The following is a 17,170-nucleotide window of genomic DNA, read 5'->3' as shown; positions in this document are numbered from 1 at the left end:
GCAGCTTCAGACGAAAATTATATGTTCAGTGGAATCTTTTGTATAGAAAGGTTGTTTTACAATCTCTCAGGAAGACTTTCTTTCAAGATTAATAAACTGAAATAAAAATGTTTTTTTGGATATGTTGGTGTTAGTTTTCTATGTTGCTTTCTTCAATGGTTATGGGAATTTGAATGTCAATAGATACATGAAATTTCTGAGACTAAGATGGCAAAAATACAGAAGGCACTGTCTTGCTGAGGTGAAATTTAACTCATGTCATTAGTTATCAAGCCTTCTTCAGATGAAAGGAATATGCCTAAAGTGTCAGAATGAATAAATATTATAGTTTGTTATTCTTGATGAAAGAAAACCGGAACTGTATTTCAGTTTTTGACAGTCTGTGGTTTGGCCTTAAACCAGGAGAAGACAATAGATTTGTCTTTGTTCAGGTTCACATTGTCAACCTCCAGTTTTAAAACAAGCTTCATAGCTTTCTTTAATACCTCTTGTGAAAATAATTCTTATTTTATGCTGCTCTGAATTGAATGTAACGATTGCAAACAGCAGTGCATCAAAAAATTACAGTGAGTTTCAGAAATCCTGCAGTTCTGTGTGTGTGTTTCACTATTCCTGGCTATATGTGCAAGTTCCAGTGCAGTTTTATTTCTCCTCAGAGCTGGAGTGTGTGGATGAAGGACTGCTGCAGTTCTGTGCAAACAAGTTAAAGCTGTTACATCTTTATGAACTGGTTAGCAAACTAAATTCCCAGAGCATGCAGAAAGAGACTTCACCTTCAGATAATGTGAGTAAATTGAAAATTCAGTTGTCTTTTAAATTCAAGGGATGATTTAAGCATAAGAATACGTTTTCAAAGCCTCAGATAAAGTAAGTAGGTAAGCAAGTAACCCTTTTTTGTGCTGCAGCTTTTAATGGGGTCATTACTTATAATACTTTCCCTTCAGCCTCATACAAGTGTCTGGTAATTCATCTACCTAATATTCTTTAGGAGACACAAAGTTGAGATACAAGTGAAAATAGAACCACAGTCTCCTGTTTTCAGTTCTTTATTCAAAGTATGTAGTGTGTTCTTCACTTTGGTTTTGGAGGGATATTTTGGGACCTGTACAAGTTAAAAATTTTGATGCTTGCATAATTGGGCTTGCTTTTGCTTTAATTTGTAAAGCCGCTTATGTATTTACAAAACCATACTGGTGTTTTACAGGCTTGTTTACTTGATGGACGATTGTTATGCTGTGGGCAGAAACTAAAAATGGGAAATGCATCCGTTCTGGTCCTTAAAAAGGAAGCTAGACAAGCTCTTCATTTGAGCAATGTGAATAACTGATTTGGAGATTATTTTGGCCCTTCTCAAAGATGTTTTTAATGTTAGAAATGGAATATTTTGACTCTTCTGACTTTTTTTCATTTTTACTATGTTTTGAAAACCATCTGCTTGTATAAGTCTTTTATGCAATTTTGTTTTTTTTGCTTTTGCTTTTAAGGACTTGGCTAAACTGCTTCGCCTTGAAGAAAAAGATTTTCATAGGCTTGAAACTTTACTGGAGAACTACAAGAAAGAAAATACTCAAAGTACCACTCAGTTAACTGATGAGAAGGATGACCTGTTGTCTGTGAAGATATTCTTAGAATATCTAGAATATGAAAAGGATGTGATTACTATAAAAGATATGGAAGATGGAGAATATGTGGCTTTAGGTAAGAGCTATTGAGCTCTGTTACATTACTCAGACTGATTTTAATCTGAGATGGTATCAATATTTTAGCCCTAATTTGAGGCCTTAGCAACCCGTCTTACCTTGAAGTGGTATGTAACCACTCCTTTTAGGCTCTTACCTTTAGCTGCAGGACAAGCCATTTGCATGAATGGCTATTAATACAAGTTAACTGCATCTGTGGATACAATTACCCTGAAGCCATGTAACCACTGTTCATTCAATAATTTACACTACTAAATTGGGCAGTGGTAACTGGATGCTTCACAGAGCAGCTGTACCCTGCTGCTTCTTTCATGTTCACAGCACTCTAAGAACTGAGTTAATGGCAGGACTGACTTTAACCTCAGAGATGAGGGAGCTGATTCGAGGCAGCATAAGGCCATTAGGTGAGGCAACAAGGAGCCCTAATTTTTGGAGTTGAGATTTTCAATAAGGTCCCTCTAAAATGTCCAATGATTTCATTTAGTCCATGGCTGTGGGCTCCCTCTGTCATAGTAGTCTTCTAGGGAAGCAGAAGTGGTGTGTGGTGTTGGATTGTTGCATGCTGAAACCCGTTCTGCTTCCATCACTGCTGTGCTTGTCATGTTATAGCATCACTGCACTTTGGCAGATTCATCAAAATTAAATTGTCATTAATCTTGGTAATTTTTATTGTAAAACCATTGGTACAGCATATAGCATCCGTAGTAGTGATGCCATACAATATTAGATAGCAATTAACATACAATTTAAGTCATTGTGTGTTCTCATCCAGAATCAAATCCCCTTGAGGTACACATCAGACTTCCCCAAGTGCATCCAGGTCCTTTAGCAAAAGCAGTTTCACAAATGGGTTTGCTTTTGCCTGAGACAGGAGCAACATAAACTCTGTTCTCCAGTTTATTTTTATCCCTTTCTATTGTACAGTAGAGTTTTGATTGGCAGGGCTAGTTTGATTGGCAGATCCCATAGTGCTGACCAACCAAGTGACCGTAGCTACCTCTGTGTCCCAATGTTAGAATGTCTTAGCACCCTCTGCATTCCATACAGCCTTTAAAAGCCCATTGCATCTTTCAGTCTTTCCAAAGGCTGGCTTTGCTCTGTTCTGTGCAGTCTAGATCAGTCCACTTGTGTAAGAGATGTGTAATGCATTCCTTAAAAGGATTCCTTCCTTTTACATCCGGGAGGAGTTAGCTCTAGAGGCTGAGGATTTGTGCCCCTTTTCCAGTTCTGTTGTCAATGCCCTCTTCTCTAGAAAAGGATCCCAGCTCTTTGGCTTCCTTACCCTCTCATTTCAGGCTACTGGCCCTGTTATCCCAACATAAGAACAGCTGAATGACAGCCTACTCACCTGGATTTTGGCTGAAATCTGCAAGGATATCTTGCAGCTCCCTCAGGGATAGAGATTTTTTGATTACTGCCTTATTTAGAAATTCTTCCTCTTCTTTCTACCTGAGTAGTGAACATCTCATTCTATTGCTCTCATGCTGGCCCTACTTTGGAGTAGCCTGCCTCATCCACCTCCTTCTCCTGTTCCTCCTACTGAGTGAGCTCACTTTCACTTCCAGTATTTCTTCTTGTGTCAGTGATTGCAGTGTCAGGTTGTTTCTGTAGCTCAGCCACAGTACAAATCACTTTGCCATCAGATCCAGAGGCCTTCTCTTCTCTCTGACTATACCGAGCAGTGTTGAGCAGAAGGGTTGTAATTGGGCTGGAGAAGGGGGAGGTGGAGGAAGGCATTTCCCTCTGGATGGGCCCTTGGAGGAGCAAAGGTGTAATTGCGAATCGTTCCCACTGCACGGCGCCCGAGGGCCAGGGCCGGTGCCCGAAGGCAGCTCAGTGTCACGGCAGAGATCTTATCGTGCCATGAGCCAACAGTACCTGATAACCCAAACCAACCCCCAGGGGTGATGGAGCACAACAGAGAATATTTACAGCAGTTTACACTTCACACTGCTCTGGCAGCAAATCTGTCAGTATTGTGACCACTGACTATTAAAGTAATGTAATCAATGCTTATGACAAGTTTGTTTTGACATGCTCTGGTCAGATCTCTCTTTATCTCAACCCTCTGTGTCCCTTGTTGGGCATCAGAAAAGATTGTTGTGGTTTAAACTGGCAGGCAGGTGAGCACCAGGTGATCCCAAATGTAACCTGTTTTTTTGTATTGCACTCACTGGGACCTGATCAATAGACTGCCTTTTGTCTAAGTGTAAGGAGAGGGATTGTGTTTTTAGATAATGTTCATAATGTGAACTAATTCTTGCTTCAGGCAGCTTTTTCTTCTGGAAGTGTTTGTGTGGGGAGAGTTCCACAGAGGAAATATGCCATGCACTGGAATCAGCAGGTTTTAGCCCACAAACCTTGTTGGTAAGGTGTTTATTACATGCTTTAAAACTTTGATTTAGTATTTTGAAAACAAAACATTGAAAGGAAAATTTCTGCATGCTGAATTTTGGATTACTGCTATATTTAGGCTGTGTTTAAATAACCCCATATTTAGTTCTGTTGTTGCTCATATTTACATTTCCCAGTTAAACGATATCAAAGAAAAAAAAAAATATTCTAGTAGAAAATGTGGGTGTTCTAGTAGGAATGTCTAAAATATTCATTAAGGACTACAAGTGTTCATAATTTTCAACTATAATATGAACTTGTAATGTTTGCCAAGTTGAGCTTTCAAAAGAGAGTATATTCAAGAATATCTTACTAATTAAATGTACTGATTGTATTATTTAATTTCAAGATCTGTCACAGAGTGCATTGTGCTGTATATTTTTAACTTGTAATGTTAATATAATGGTTCCTGAATATAACATTTTTACTTTGTGGCATAAAACTTGTTTGAGAAACTGTTTACATTAGGTGTGTTGCAATATTAGAGTTTCATTTTACTGCTTCAGTTCCATATTCTCTTTTTTTACAGTCACTCCTTCTCAATTTATGGCTTTCCAAGGAAAAAGATATTCTAGACAAACCAGATTCTGTCAGTTGCCTTCACACTATGCTGTCACTTCTGAGCAAAATGAAAGGTGAGATGTGTGTTTAAAATACTCAAAGGCAACTGTTGTTATTATTAGAATTTTGCTACTGTAGCTAGAGTCTATTATCACTTCCCCCCCCACACACAAATTATGCAGCAAAACTTAATGCTGCATGTTCATGGACTAACTAATCATGCCATGTTTTCACTTTCACTCTACACTAAGTTGGCACAACTCCTATTTGGCACCAGAATGTGGCTGTCCAGCTCGCTTTCCTAACATTTTTGAATGTTTAGTCCCATCTCTTTAATTTGTGCTGACTGGCTCTCAGACATCCTTTGCTTTACTGTTACTTTAGCAGCATTTGTAACTTGAGTACTCTATAAAGTCAGTTTGCCATAATTTGGAGTAGGTTGTACGTATGTTGTACATATGAATAAATGCTGATTCTCCTACCTCACATAGAGCTGCTATGGATATGCCAGGTGCCCTTATTGTCTCCTTCTCCATAGAGCAGCATTATCAGCCTGAAACAGGAAGCATGAACAAGCCACTGCTGCTGTCTGAGTAAATCAATGCTGCTGAACACAAGGCAGCCTGCAGGGAGACAGCTTGAGTGCATTGAGTATGTGTGGCATCTTGAAATCACAAATGAATTTGTCTGCATTGTGAAGTGTAACATCCCTTAGATCTTTCAAGCATGCAGCAGGTTTGCTACCTAGTGATTCAGATCTATTGTCTGTTTGCTACAAATGAATTTTGAGAATGAATAATTCACCTTCTATTTTAAACTGGAGTTGCAATCCAAGAACCCGTGTGCTAAACATCTGGAAAATGATCACGGAGAGTAATCAGAGATTGCTCTTCGTGGACAAGCTGTGCTCACAAGCGCTGGTTCCGGGGTTGGTCCCCCCTGCTCGGTGACCCAGCTGAGTTTGCCGCTCTCCCTTTGCCTGCAGTCGCCATAGACGAGTCGTGGGACACGCAGTCGGTGTCCCCCTGGTGGCAGCAGATGCGCTCGGCCTGCGTGCAATCCGAGAGCAGCGCGGCTGCCCTGCTCTCCGCCCACGTGGGACACGCTGTGACCGCGCAGGTCATCGACAGCGTCACTGAGAGAAAGGTAACTCATCTCACACCTCTCCTTCTCTGCTGGTTCTGTATGGCTTCCCTGCAGCTGTCCTGGTAACAGTAACATCCTCAGCATCTGCCTTCATTCCAACCTGGGCACAGCCCTGATGCCCTGCAAGCCTGAAAATTTCCATCATATTTGAAGAACATTATGCTGAGATGAATTAATGATATGTCAGGATGATTTAGTAAACTTATTTAAATACAGAAACTGTACATTGAGTTTGTCTCGCAATAGCAAATGATGTTGATGAACTTAAAGCCTGCACACTTTTCACATAAATGTGAGAAGTCCGCTGAACTTTGGATGGTCAACCTGTTTTAACATAGCTGATTTTTTTTTAAGTAACCGTTGAATTTCTGTAGTACCTGTGTTACTGTCCCTTAACATGATGGATGCTTGGTTTTCTTGGCACTAAATACCTTTACCAAGTTGAGATTAAGGCTGTAAAACTGCATACAGCATTTCAATTCAACATGGAAAACATTATTCCATTTCCAAATAGCACCAGCAGATGTGTCTGAATTAGAGTAGGTGGGATGTAGGTGGTGTTCAGTCTTGTAAATAGAGCCAAGCATGGTTTGGCTTGGAAGGCACTTTAAAGATGATCTGATGTCAGTCCCTGCTGCCCTGAGCAGATACACCTCCCACTAGGCCAGGTTGCTCAAGAGCATCATTATCCTGGCCTTGAACACTCTAGGGAAAGGACATCCACAGCTTCCCTGGGCAACCTGTGCCTACCACCCTCACAGTAAATAATTTCTTCCTAATAGCCAATTGAAACCTCCTTATTTATCTTTAAAGCTATTCCCTCTTGTCCTGTCACTGCCTGCCCTTGTAAAAGTCCCTTTCCTGTAGACCCCTTTTAGGTAGGGAAAGGCTGCAGCCTGGAGCCTTTTCTCTTCCTGGCTGAGCAATCCCAACTCTCTCAGCCTGTCTTCATAGGAGAGATGCCCCAGCCCCCTAATTGTGTCTGCCTTACAAATTTTAACTAGAGAACAGGAAGTGATTCAGTATTTTTGCACATTCACCTCAACTACTACAATTCTGTTTATCAAAATGGTCAGTGTTGCGAAATAGAGATGTTGATATGTTGCAATATATTATCCTTTACCTATATACCTTTGTCCCTTTTTCTTGTGTTCTGCTTTAAAAGGAAAAGGTGGCAGATTTATTTCCTTCAGGATTTCCTTTCCACAAATCCATGTATCTTACCCGCCCATTTTCCCCTACCAATCTGGAAAGATTCTTGGGTTTCCTGGCAAAGCATTTGCTGATGGATATGGGAATTAACAAAATAGTGCACAGAACTGCCATGTGGTGTGATCCAGTATTTCTGAGTATATGATCTATATTTTTTAATATGATAGGAAATGGAAATGTAGATGGATTAATCATATATTTGGGGAAGATGTGTATTGTGGAGGATTTAAAATTAAATATTTTAAGGTATTCTAACCCACTTTTCAGCTGAATATGAACTTAAAAATGGGACTGTAAGATAATCCTTCAGTTCCTTTTATTTCCTTTAGGCTTTTATTGAAGGATATGTGTAACTTGTGAGCAGTGTGGGATGTTAATTGATCTTTGCAAAATAGTTAATGCATACTTTGAAGTAAATTATTCTTTAAAATGCATTAGCTCTTGGGATATAGTTTTGAATTTTAATGCTATACATTTTTTATGAACAAAATTGTGGTGCTTTAAAATGAACAGACCTAAAGCAATTCATATCTTTTGTTAGTTTTCCCAAATAATTGTAGGTTCAGACACAGAATCCTGGGAAGCACTCTCCCTTGATACTGAATATTGGAAACTTCTGCTGAAACAGTTAGAGGATTGCCTGATACTTCAAACACTACTGCACAGCAAAGTGACCAAAAGGACAAAAAGAGTTTCATCACTCCAGACTGAGCCTTTGGGCAGACTCTCTGTTAAGAAACTGCTTGAGGCTGGAAAAGGTACGTTAGTTTTTCTTGGAGAGATTGTTGATTTTCTTTCTAATATACTTTTCAGCCATCCTTACCTATTTAATTATGTTCTCTGCACAGGAAATTATTTTGCTGGATACCATTCTTAATTTAAAAAGCAATGCAAATCATGTAGAACAGTGCATTAAAATTGTTAAAAGCTATTACTGTAAAGACTGCATTGTAACTTTCTGATCAGTAGGTTAGCAAATTTTTAATTGTTAGAGTTACCTGTATGTAATTAAAGGTAGTTAAAAACCCTATATTGTCTCTTGTCCTTAGATTGTGAACCATAAATAATCTGCAATACATTGACTCTACCTCTTACTTTTCAACATCCTAGGAGGGATTGCTGACACTGTAGCAAAATGGGTTTTTAGGCAAGGCTTCAGTCCGATTATACTGAATGTGGCCCAGTACAAAAGCACCACAGATAGTACTGAAGAATCTGTAGAAATGCATAATAATCTCTTTCTTGAGGAACCAGATGCAGCTACAGGCTTGGAAGGAATCCTAGGTAAGAAAATAATGTGAATTTTTTAAATTATAAAAGTCTGCAGAGACTATTGTTGTGAAGTAGCAGAAATTTCAGTGGGAAGGGGTCTGTGTTCTAACTTCAGATATTGTTTTTCTAGAGCTGCTGCAAGTAGCATATCAGCAATTTCCATGTAGTCTTGAAGTGGATGTACTCCATGCACATTGCTCTTGGGAATGTATAGTGCAGTGGAATAAGGACCCAGAGGTAAGAAAGTGTCTTTTGCAGGGAATAATGGTTAGGACCAACTCGATAGAAGGAGCTTCACGTTTCTGGTAGCTCAGCAAAACATCAATTAATAAGACTGACTTTGAAAGCAGTTATTAGGTGCAATTTTTCTGTGGCAAGTGGAAATTGAATTGAGAATATGAGAGTATGTCCTGAGGCTGAATGGCATGTCACAGTACATTTCTAGGCTATCAGATTCTCAATACTGGGAGTCTGGGAACTGGGTTCAGTTTGAAAAAGGCTTTTGGCTGTTTGTACTGCAGATACAAAACAGTATCCAAAACAGGCATCTTTTTCTCTGTTCTAAATCTGCTTAAACATGTCACAGAATACTAAATATTTTAGACTAGAACCCATTCTGTTGTGGGAAGAAGGAGGGATTTCTTGCATGTTCTCAGATTCCCTGGCTACTGCTGGCAGTTGTCATAAGAAAGAAAATTAAAAAAATCCTTTTTTCCTCTCTGTCCTATAGTTTCTGTAAGGGAAAATGTTGTGCTAAGTTCAGATGATGTTAAAAGTTAAATTAGAACTCCTTAGAGCTGTGCCACATCACTTGATGTAGAGTAGAAGGTTTGTCAGAGACTTGTTAAAAACTTACTCCATCATAGCAAAATTGAGTAAAAATTACTCTTTCTATCAGAAATGGATTTTGTATTTGAAAAATTATTGTAGCCAGTGGAGGTGCCTTTCAGCAAAGAGTATGTTAGCAGTGCTTACACTAAAAGAACCCTGAAATTACAGTTGGCTTCATGATGAAAATAACAAACAAACTTTGCCATGCACACGTGTTTGTCAGATACTGGTAGAGGAGATTGCAACAGCGGAATAACTTACTAGTTTTATAACTGTCACAGTAAAAGCTTTAAGATAATCTACCTGGGCCCTTTAAGAATTAGTAATTTACATTTAAAGCAAGTTTTGAATAATGTATTAACTTGTACTGTCATTTATTTTTTTTCCATAAGGAAGCATGTTTTCTCAATAGGTCTATAGATCATCTAAGATGCATCATTAATGCTCACATTCAGCATGGTAAGTACAATGCTCTTAGTAAAAATTATCTTTGATGAAATTGTAAAATAGATTGGATGTTTGACTAAAGTAAATTAATGCTGTTCCTAATATTGATGGCCATTTTGTCTTAAAACCACCAAACCACCCCAAAACTTTCTGCTGACATCCACACTTCTCTCTTCCATGGTGAAATTGAGTTTCCATCACAATTGTGAAAATAAGTTAATTAGATAAAGTTGATGTGTTCAACTAAAAGCATTTTAAAATAAAATTGCTCTGAAATGAATTTTTGCTTGTATTTAAATAGTGGAACATCAGTTGCAGTTATTTACTTTTCATGCAGTTCTTGATACCCTGTTTCAATGAAGGTGATGACCATTTTCTTTTTGTAGGCTATTTATGTATGCAAATAAGATGCCCTTTCGATGTGTACTTAAAATGTTTAACCCAGTCTGCATAATAAAATATTTTAAACAAGTTAATTAATTGCACTTATGACTGTATTTGATCACCAGTGTAGTCTCCTCCTGAGAAATCTAAACTTCAAGTATAAAGCAGTGAGGATAATTCACAATTCCTTCTTGTCTTGTTCACCATCTTATAAGATCCCTTTTCTATTTACCTGGAGTTTACAAGTCTGTGATTGTTCTAGGTATTGCTCTGATGATGTGGAATACATTCATAGTAAAAAGACTTTCCTCTGCCACATATCTGATGGACAAGGTGAGTGCAGTGTCTTGAGACTGTTTTTGTTACTAACTGAAAAGTAAACCCAGTATGTATAAACAATTTCATTTTGGTGTTTTGTTTTAAAAACTATTTGGAATATCTTTGATTTAACTATACAAATCACCACTGTTTATTTCGCTTATTATATAGCTAACTTTTGGAAGTGATGATGAAATGCATATTTTAAAATATCAAATCTGTTGGAAGATTAACTAGAGGCAGCTGATCAGCCCTGGGTGATGTGTTCTGAAGACTGAAGTGCAGTTTTTTAGCTTGTATTTACTAAATAAGAAATATTTGTGAAACACTTTGAAATTATCTATGTGTGCATATGTAACATTTTGTTAGAAAACAATAAATATATTAAAGTGCCTGTTACCAAGGATCTACCACAAGTCCAGATTTCATATACATGAGCTCTTCTGCAAAATACAGAAGATTTTGTGGATGTTGTTGAGCACTTTTAACTATTGCTACTATTGTAAATTAGCTTTTGTTCTAGTGTGTCGCCCCTCTGCTTTGAATTTAAGTGGTCTTTTGTCCCTGCTAAGCTTCAGGTTTTTTCATGCTTTATAACTATGCAGTGGGGCTGTTTACTGGAAGACAGTTTAGGAAGAGTGCTCCTAGTAAGTGGATAGTGACTTAAAGAATAAAACTCCAACACAAAACCTGCAACAATTTGCTCTCCTGTCTTTTCTTCCTTCTCCTTTGCTCCTCTCCTTTGCTGTCTTTGCTTTTTGTTTAGCCAAGAACTGGAGAATATCCTCTTCCCCATTCCTTCTAGCAAATAGGCTCAGTTGTGTACAGTTGTAGGAGGTGTTGCTTCTGCAAAAACCCTTTTCCAGTTTTCCTGCATACATTTAGGCAAATCCTTCACCGTAACTCTTCTACTTGAGTTAGCCCCTGCAGGAGAGGAGAGAAAGGTTTTTATTAACTGACTGGTTTCTTCCTAATATCATGCTTGGTGTTACAGCTTTAGTTCTGCATTCTAGAAATCACTGGGAGCGTCTCAGCTGTGCCTGAGATTTGAATGAGGACCTTATTTCTAATCCTCGGTTTTAAGAAGGATGAACTAAATATGGGCATCAAAGATGTTCATTCCTTTACAATTTGTATCAAGTCTTTTGTTGAAAACAAGATCTGCAATGAGCTGCATCATGTAGCTGTAATAAAAGGTTAAAATGTGGGTAACAGATATCATAATGAAAAATTAGTTGTGACACAATTTCCCTTTTTTCTTTTTTTGGAAAAAACAGGTTGGAAAAGCTCCAAAGGACCGATTATGCAGACGGGCAAGTAATACTACTCTTCTCTGAGTGGGAAGAATTAATTAGAAATGCCTTAAATTTAATACTAGTTTGTGATTTATTCTTGAAAGTTAAAAAAAAATTGAAAATGTAGCCCTAGAGAAAATGTTACAAATTTTAAGTGGTATAAATTAATTTTTATCTGAAAAAGCAGATTAGAACTGTAGAGGATAGGCCTGAGACTATAAGATGACAAATTAGTGTTACTTTTCATGCATAAAATCATTAGCTAACATTTCTTTGGAAGACAACTGATATGATCAGAAAATTAAATTTATTAGGTGGCATTACTTGATTCAGTCTTCATTTGAGATACAGTGTTGTAAATGGCTACATTTACTTTATTCCAAATTCTCCTGTTAGTTCTTTGTTGTACTTCAGTAAGTATTTGTTTACATTTAAATGTAACAGTTTATGAAACGGAGCTGAACCATGTATTTTATGTCAACAGCTGTCTTCTCAGACATAAAGAGCTAATGAAAGCCTGTTTTAATTCCAGCTGATACAATTTAAATCTTACTATTTGTTACCAGGATGTAGGGATGAGTGACACAGCAATGACAGCTTTTCTTGGCTGCTGTTCAGAACTTCTGCAAACTTTGCTAGAGGTAAATTTTTATTTTTCCCATTGAAAGTAAGGAATGGATGGGTTAAAATCTATTTTTGAAGACCGTGGTTATACTAATTTCTGTCCTGTTCAGTTCAGACAAATGTTAATGATATTCTAAACAACATGAAGGTTTTTTTTAAATTTCACTGCAGAGCAGGCCAGTGTAGGAGGTTTAGTGTGTGACTGCTGTGGTGTGTTGCTTGCAGGCAGACGTGAGCAGTGATGAGATGCAGGCCCCTGTGCTGGACACTGAGGACGCCTGGGTGTCGGTGGAGGGCCCGGTGTCCATCGTGGAGCTGGCCCTGGAGCAGAAGCGCATCCACTACCCGCTGGTGGAGCACCAGTTCGTGCTCTGCACCGTCCTCTACGCCATCATGAGGCTCTCCCTCAAGGGTGTGAAGCCACTGTCACTGTTTGACAGCAAGGTAGAGCTTAGAAAGCAGATAATGAACTACTGCCTTAATTAATACCCCTTCTTCTTGGGATCTGGGATATTTGCTGGCTTTTGCACTTTAGACAGTTCCTGCATGATTTTATGAAAGCCTTCAGTCCACGGTGGTGCATTGATGAAATTGTCACCACAATTCAGGCAGAGACTCAAACTTGGTGAGCTTCCTTATGAATAAAAGATTTGTAGTGACCTCAGCTGCAAGAACTTTCTTTTGTTACAGCTCTTTAATTATTAGCTGGCCGAAAATACTGCATGGTCAGTGGATGACAGGGTTTTCTGTTTGCTTTGAGAAGTGCCAAACCAGTGGAAACATAAGTATTTATGGTCAAAAATGTTGCTAGTGCCACTGTTGCATCCATTTATTGCTCATGATTATTGCAGAATTCCCAGCATCGCAAAAAGAATGAATAATTTTTCTTTTAACCCATACAAACCACTTTGAAAAGTCACTGCATTTAAAATGCAGTATGTTACAATCAGAGCTTGATCCTGATACCAGAAAATGAGCTTTCCTCCTCCCATCATAACCACAATTTTATTTTAAGAGAATTTAAACACAAAGTACTGGTGTAGACTGTGGTTTAATTCCTACTGTGGAGAAAATAATTTTATGCTGTAACACTATTTCAGTTTTTTTCCTAAATGATTTACTGGAAATTTATAAATGCAGAATATTACCTTCCTTTTGATGTAGGCTCTTGTCTGCAAGTTCTCATCAAGCATTTGAGTTGGATTTTGGCATTTTACCACAGGTCCAATTCCATTGGTTTTGTATTTTTTTTGTTTATCTGTTAGCAGAAAACATTATACTACCTTTTGTCATTTAAGAGTGCATATTATGGCATATTATGGCTTCAGTAAAATCAGATCCTATTCCTGTGTCTCCATTCTTCTACATACAACTATTACAATTAGTCATTCTTTTTTTGTTCTCGAGGTCTCAGTTTGCTCTTTGAGTAGATGCAGCACAAAATAAATTTGAGAAATAAGTGGGCTGTTTAGTATTGGATCAGAGTGGATTTGTTGTATTGCCTGAAACTTGTCTTTGGTTCTCAATTTTAGGGCAGAAATGCATTTTTCAAGGACCTAACATCAATTCAGCTGCTACCCAGCGGGGATATGGATCCAAACGTGTTATCCATACGACAGCAGGTAGGTGCAAGTCCTGTACTGAAAGCTCTTAAACTTCTGAAGTTATAGACACTCCTGAGGTAACCTGTGATTTTTGCTTCAAAGTTCTTGCTCAAAGTTGTGAGTGCAGCGGTTCAAACGCTGTGTTCATCACAAAAGGACAGAGAAGTCTCAGAAGAGGATTATTTTCCTTTTGAGAAGGGGAAGAATTGGCCAACTGTGGCAGCGGACCTGGCTCAGTATCTTCAGATCTCTGAGGATTTGGTCAGAAGGCATTATGTCTGTGAACTGTACAGTTATGGGATGGATCATCTTGGTGAAGAGGTAAGAACAGCTTTTAACATTTTACAACACTGTCATGTATTCTGCTGAAATTACTTTTCACTTACTTAAGATGCCTGGAAGGGTTTGGCAAGATGTATCAAGCTCAAAAAATCCCCAGGCTGAAAAGTCTATAAGAGACTATAAAAGTACTTTTTCAGGACTAATAATTCCTTTATTTTTCCATTTTCCCAGCAAGAATCTGTGTAATGCAACTAGTGGAAATGACAGGGAGTTACACTACTGGTATAATTAGCATGGCCTTTTAATTTTATTATATTTGATAATTTCAGGAATTGCCTTCTTTGGCCTGTAATGTCTTTTAGGATAGAAAGGAAAAAACCAAAAAAGGACAAAAAACCCTTTCCCTTCCTTGAGGGGGGGATTATGTTGCTGGACTGTAAGACATTTTGTGCTCCTGCTAATCTCTGTACAGTACAGAGTAATTCTCTATGTTGTGCTGCTCGGGAGCTCCTAATCTTGTGCTTTGTAACAGTAACACATAACACAAGAAGCAGTCTCAAAGACTATTTGTCCTTTTGGTATCAAGAACTTTCTTTTGTTACAGCTGTTCAGGCCTCCAGCTAAGTGAGCTGTCACACTGAGACCGTTTCTAGTCCCTTCCTTTTCTCTGCTTGCAGGCCTTCCTGCAGGTTGCTGACAAAGAAGTGTTGGCATCCCAGCTGCTCATGCTGGCTGGCCAGAGGCTGGCCTTCGCTCTGCTCCATGGACAGATCAAGGATGGCATGGAACTCCTCTCCAGGCTTCCTCCAACACTGAGCACTTGGCTCAAAGCTATGGTAAGTGAAGCTCCAGTTTGGAAAACAAGTTGATTTTCTGAGGTTTCTGTTCGCCGAGCCAGAGATTACATCTGAGTGGCCCTTTCTTACTCATGGAAATAGGATGTTTTCCTGTTTTCCCTCCATTTTTCCTCATGGTAGTTCTGTGTCATAGAGGGTAGAGCAGTTTCATGGGTCAAAGCATCAGCTTGATTGTGTTTATAAACATTAGCAATCAGTGTTATAAAGGTTCTGGAGGGCTTAGCTGTGACATGACTGAGATGCTGAGTTTGTTGTTTCCCACAGGACCCCCAGGAAATCCAGAACGTGGAAGTGCCAATTGCGACGACAGCCAGGCTGGTGAGCAAGGTGATCGAGCACCTGCCCGAGAACCACGGGCAGTACAGCCTGGCCCTCAACCTCATCGAGGCCGTCGAGGCCATTCCTGCCTGAGCGCTGGCGGAGCGGGGCACGCTCCTACGCAGAGCTGAACTTCATGGAAGAAATTCCACAGGGCTCTGGTTAAGCAACAAAAAGAACAATGCTCCCCATCCCAGAATTTCAGAAGGTAATTTTAAATTGGAGTATATTTTAAATTTTGCACTAGTAAGAATATGTTTAGTTTCTAGTACACTTGTCAGTATCTGAACTGCTTTGTTATTTATTTCTGACTTGAGCGCTTTATGCAGTTGTTTGAATTGGGTATATTTGACAGCAGTTTTACTCTCACAACACAGTCACATCTTGTGAAATTCTGTATTTCATGTTGGCAGTAACTGCTGCACTTTCAATGTTCCATGTATGATTTGTTTTCCAAAAGCAACTTTAGAATTAGACCCAAGAAGAACCTCAGTCTCTAAGTTACCATGTAAAGCCAATACTGCTTTTTCAGAAGCTCGAGTTGGTGTTGGGCTCATGCCTTGTAACTGCATTATGTGACAATGACAACTGCACTTGATGTAGGATGAGATGTGCTGGGGCCTTAGGCAAAAGGGAGAGCAGCCTGGGAAGGAGAACCCAACTCTCCAGACGTATGAGTATGGACTTCGAGTCCAGCTCTCCCCATGCTGTCTCTGGGGCATTAGGCTTCAGCTACAACTGGATTCACATCCCTCTCCATTATTATTAAGCTCTGCTGAGTTTAAGTAGGTCAAGGAATGTCTTACTGTAAGATTTTTCCTTCATCTTATCACTGTAGGAGATGTAGTATGCTATAAATCTCTGCACATGTTAACTTGTAGTCAAAAATGCTTAGAAAGTTGATCTAACTTCTCTGAAGATTGATAGTACTGAGTACTTTAGCCTTAAAACCCACACTTTATTGATGGTACCTACAGGGAATCCTATAGTGAGTATTTTCACTATTTGAATGGTGTTGAACGTGGTTATCTGCCATTGGTGACTCCTGTTCACTACTTGTCTGAAGGAAGCCAGGAGAGAAAAATGAAATTGGTGTAAACTATTTGTCTTTGTCAGCTGAAATTACCAGCTCCATCCTGTAACCTGCTCTTCCTGCATTACATGTAAGAAACATGTGGAATATTCTGCCTTGCTAGAGGCAGAATTTGGAATTGAGTCTTATCTTTCTGAAGTATGTGCTGCTGTTACCAAAGGGTTTGCCTTCCCCCCCCAAAAGGCCATGCAGGTGGCTTGCTCCACACAGCCTCCTCCGTCTGTTCTGCAGCCCCACTTCCTGATCACTGCACTCCAAGGCAGCTGGTGAAGGATTCTTGCTTTGATAGTGAATATTTGACTTCCTACAGACAGAGCAAAGAACAGCCAGAATTCCAGTAAAATGTTCTATTGTACTTCTTTACTGACTTCCATAACTGAGGTTAAAACAGCTGTAAAGGAAAAATGGAACAGGCAGTATTGTACAGGTGCCATGACCACCTTGCCTGACAACACCTCACATTTCTGCAGAAATGAGTGAGGGTGAGATTTGGGCATCATGGAGCCTGAGGAAAGCAGAGTGTTCCTTAGCTGCATTACATTCCTCTATCCTGGTACAGCTGTGCAAAGGAATTTACTGTAACTGAGTATCATGTCAGAGCTGACACACTACACCAATCAAATCTGTAATGTACTGTAAGTAATACTCTGTATATAGTGCTATTTTGTGTTTATTTTGCTGTGGATTTGTGTAAATTGATTAAATAAAATTTGAAGTTTCATTGTGTCTTTGCCTTCCTTTTAGGGAATGATGGTCACCATTTTCTCTTCTGTTTTGTAAAGAGGACTGGCTCTCTGGGGTTATGTTGAACTACCAGCTGCCAGCATAAAAA

At 39.0% G+C, this 17,170-nt stretch overlaps 1 protein-coding gene across 3 annotated transcripts in view; it reads left to right on the top strand.

Moving 5' to 3' along the window:
* RAB3GAP2 (RAB3 GTPase activating non-catalytic protein subunit 2) overlaps window positions 1-17,059 on the top strand; it is a 46,289-nt gene extending 29,230 nt beyond the window's left edge. For all 3 annotated transcript variants that reach the window (XM_063152235.1, XM_063152236.1, XM_063152233.1), the window contains exons 19-35: window positions 657-784; window positions 1,485-1,698; window positions 3,970-4,067; window positions 4,624-4,729; window positions 5,641-5,801; window positions 7,555-7,771; window positions 8,124-8,297; window positions 8,416-8,522; window positions 9,509-9,575; window positions 10,210-10,280; window positions 11,543-11,578; window positions 12,127-12,201; window positions 12,410-12,628; window positions 13,717-13,806; window positions 13,891-14,109; window positions 14,748-14,906; window positions 15,192-17,059. In XM_063152235.1, the coding sequence (XP_063008305.1) occupies window positions 657-784; window positions 1,485-1,698; window positions 3,970-4,067; window positions 4,624-4,729; window positions 5,641-5,801; window positions 7,555-7,771; window positions 8,124-8,297; window positions 8,416-8,522; window positions 9,509-9,575; window positions 10,210-10,280; window positions 11,543-11,578; window positions 12,127-12,201; window positions 12,410-12,628; window positions 13,717-13,806; window positions 13,891-14,109; window positions 14,748-14,906; window positions 15,192-15,338 (2,288 nt within the window). In that variant the 3' untranslated portion in view covers window positions 15,339-17,059. The remainder of the gene's footprint in view (window positions 1-656; window positions 785-1,484; window positions 1,699-3,969; window positions 4,068-4,623; window positions 4,730-5,640; window positions 5,802-7,554; window positions 7,772-8,123; window positions 8,298-8,415; window positions 8,523-9,508; window positions 9,576-10,209; window positions 10,281-11,542; window positions 11,579-12,126; window positions 12,202-12,409; window positions 12,629-13,716; window positions 13,807-13,890; window positions 14,110-14,747; window positions 14,907-15,191) is intronic.
* The last annotated feature ends 111 nt before the right edge of the window (window positions 17,060-17,170 follow it).

The sequence above is a fragment of the Melospiza melodia genome, chromosome 3 (assembly GCF_035770615.1).
Source record: "Melospiza melodia melodia isolate bMelMel2 chromosome 3, bMelMel2.pri, whole genome shotgun sequence".
Lineage (NCBI taxonomy): Eukaryota > Metazoa > Chordata > Aves > Passeriformes > Passerellidae > Melospiza > Melospiza melodia.
Note: the sequence above shows the minus strand (reverse complement) of the source record. Positions and strands in the feature narration are given on the sequence as shown.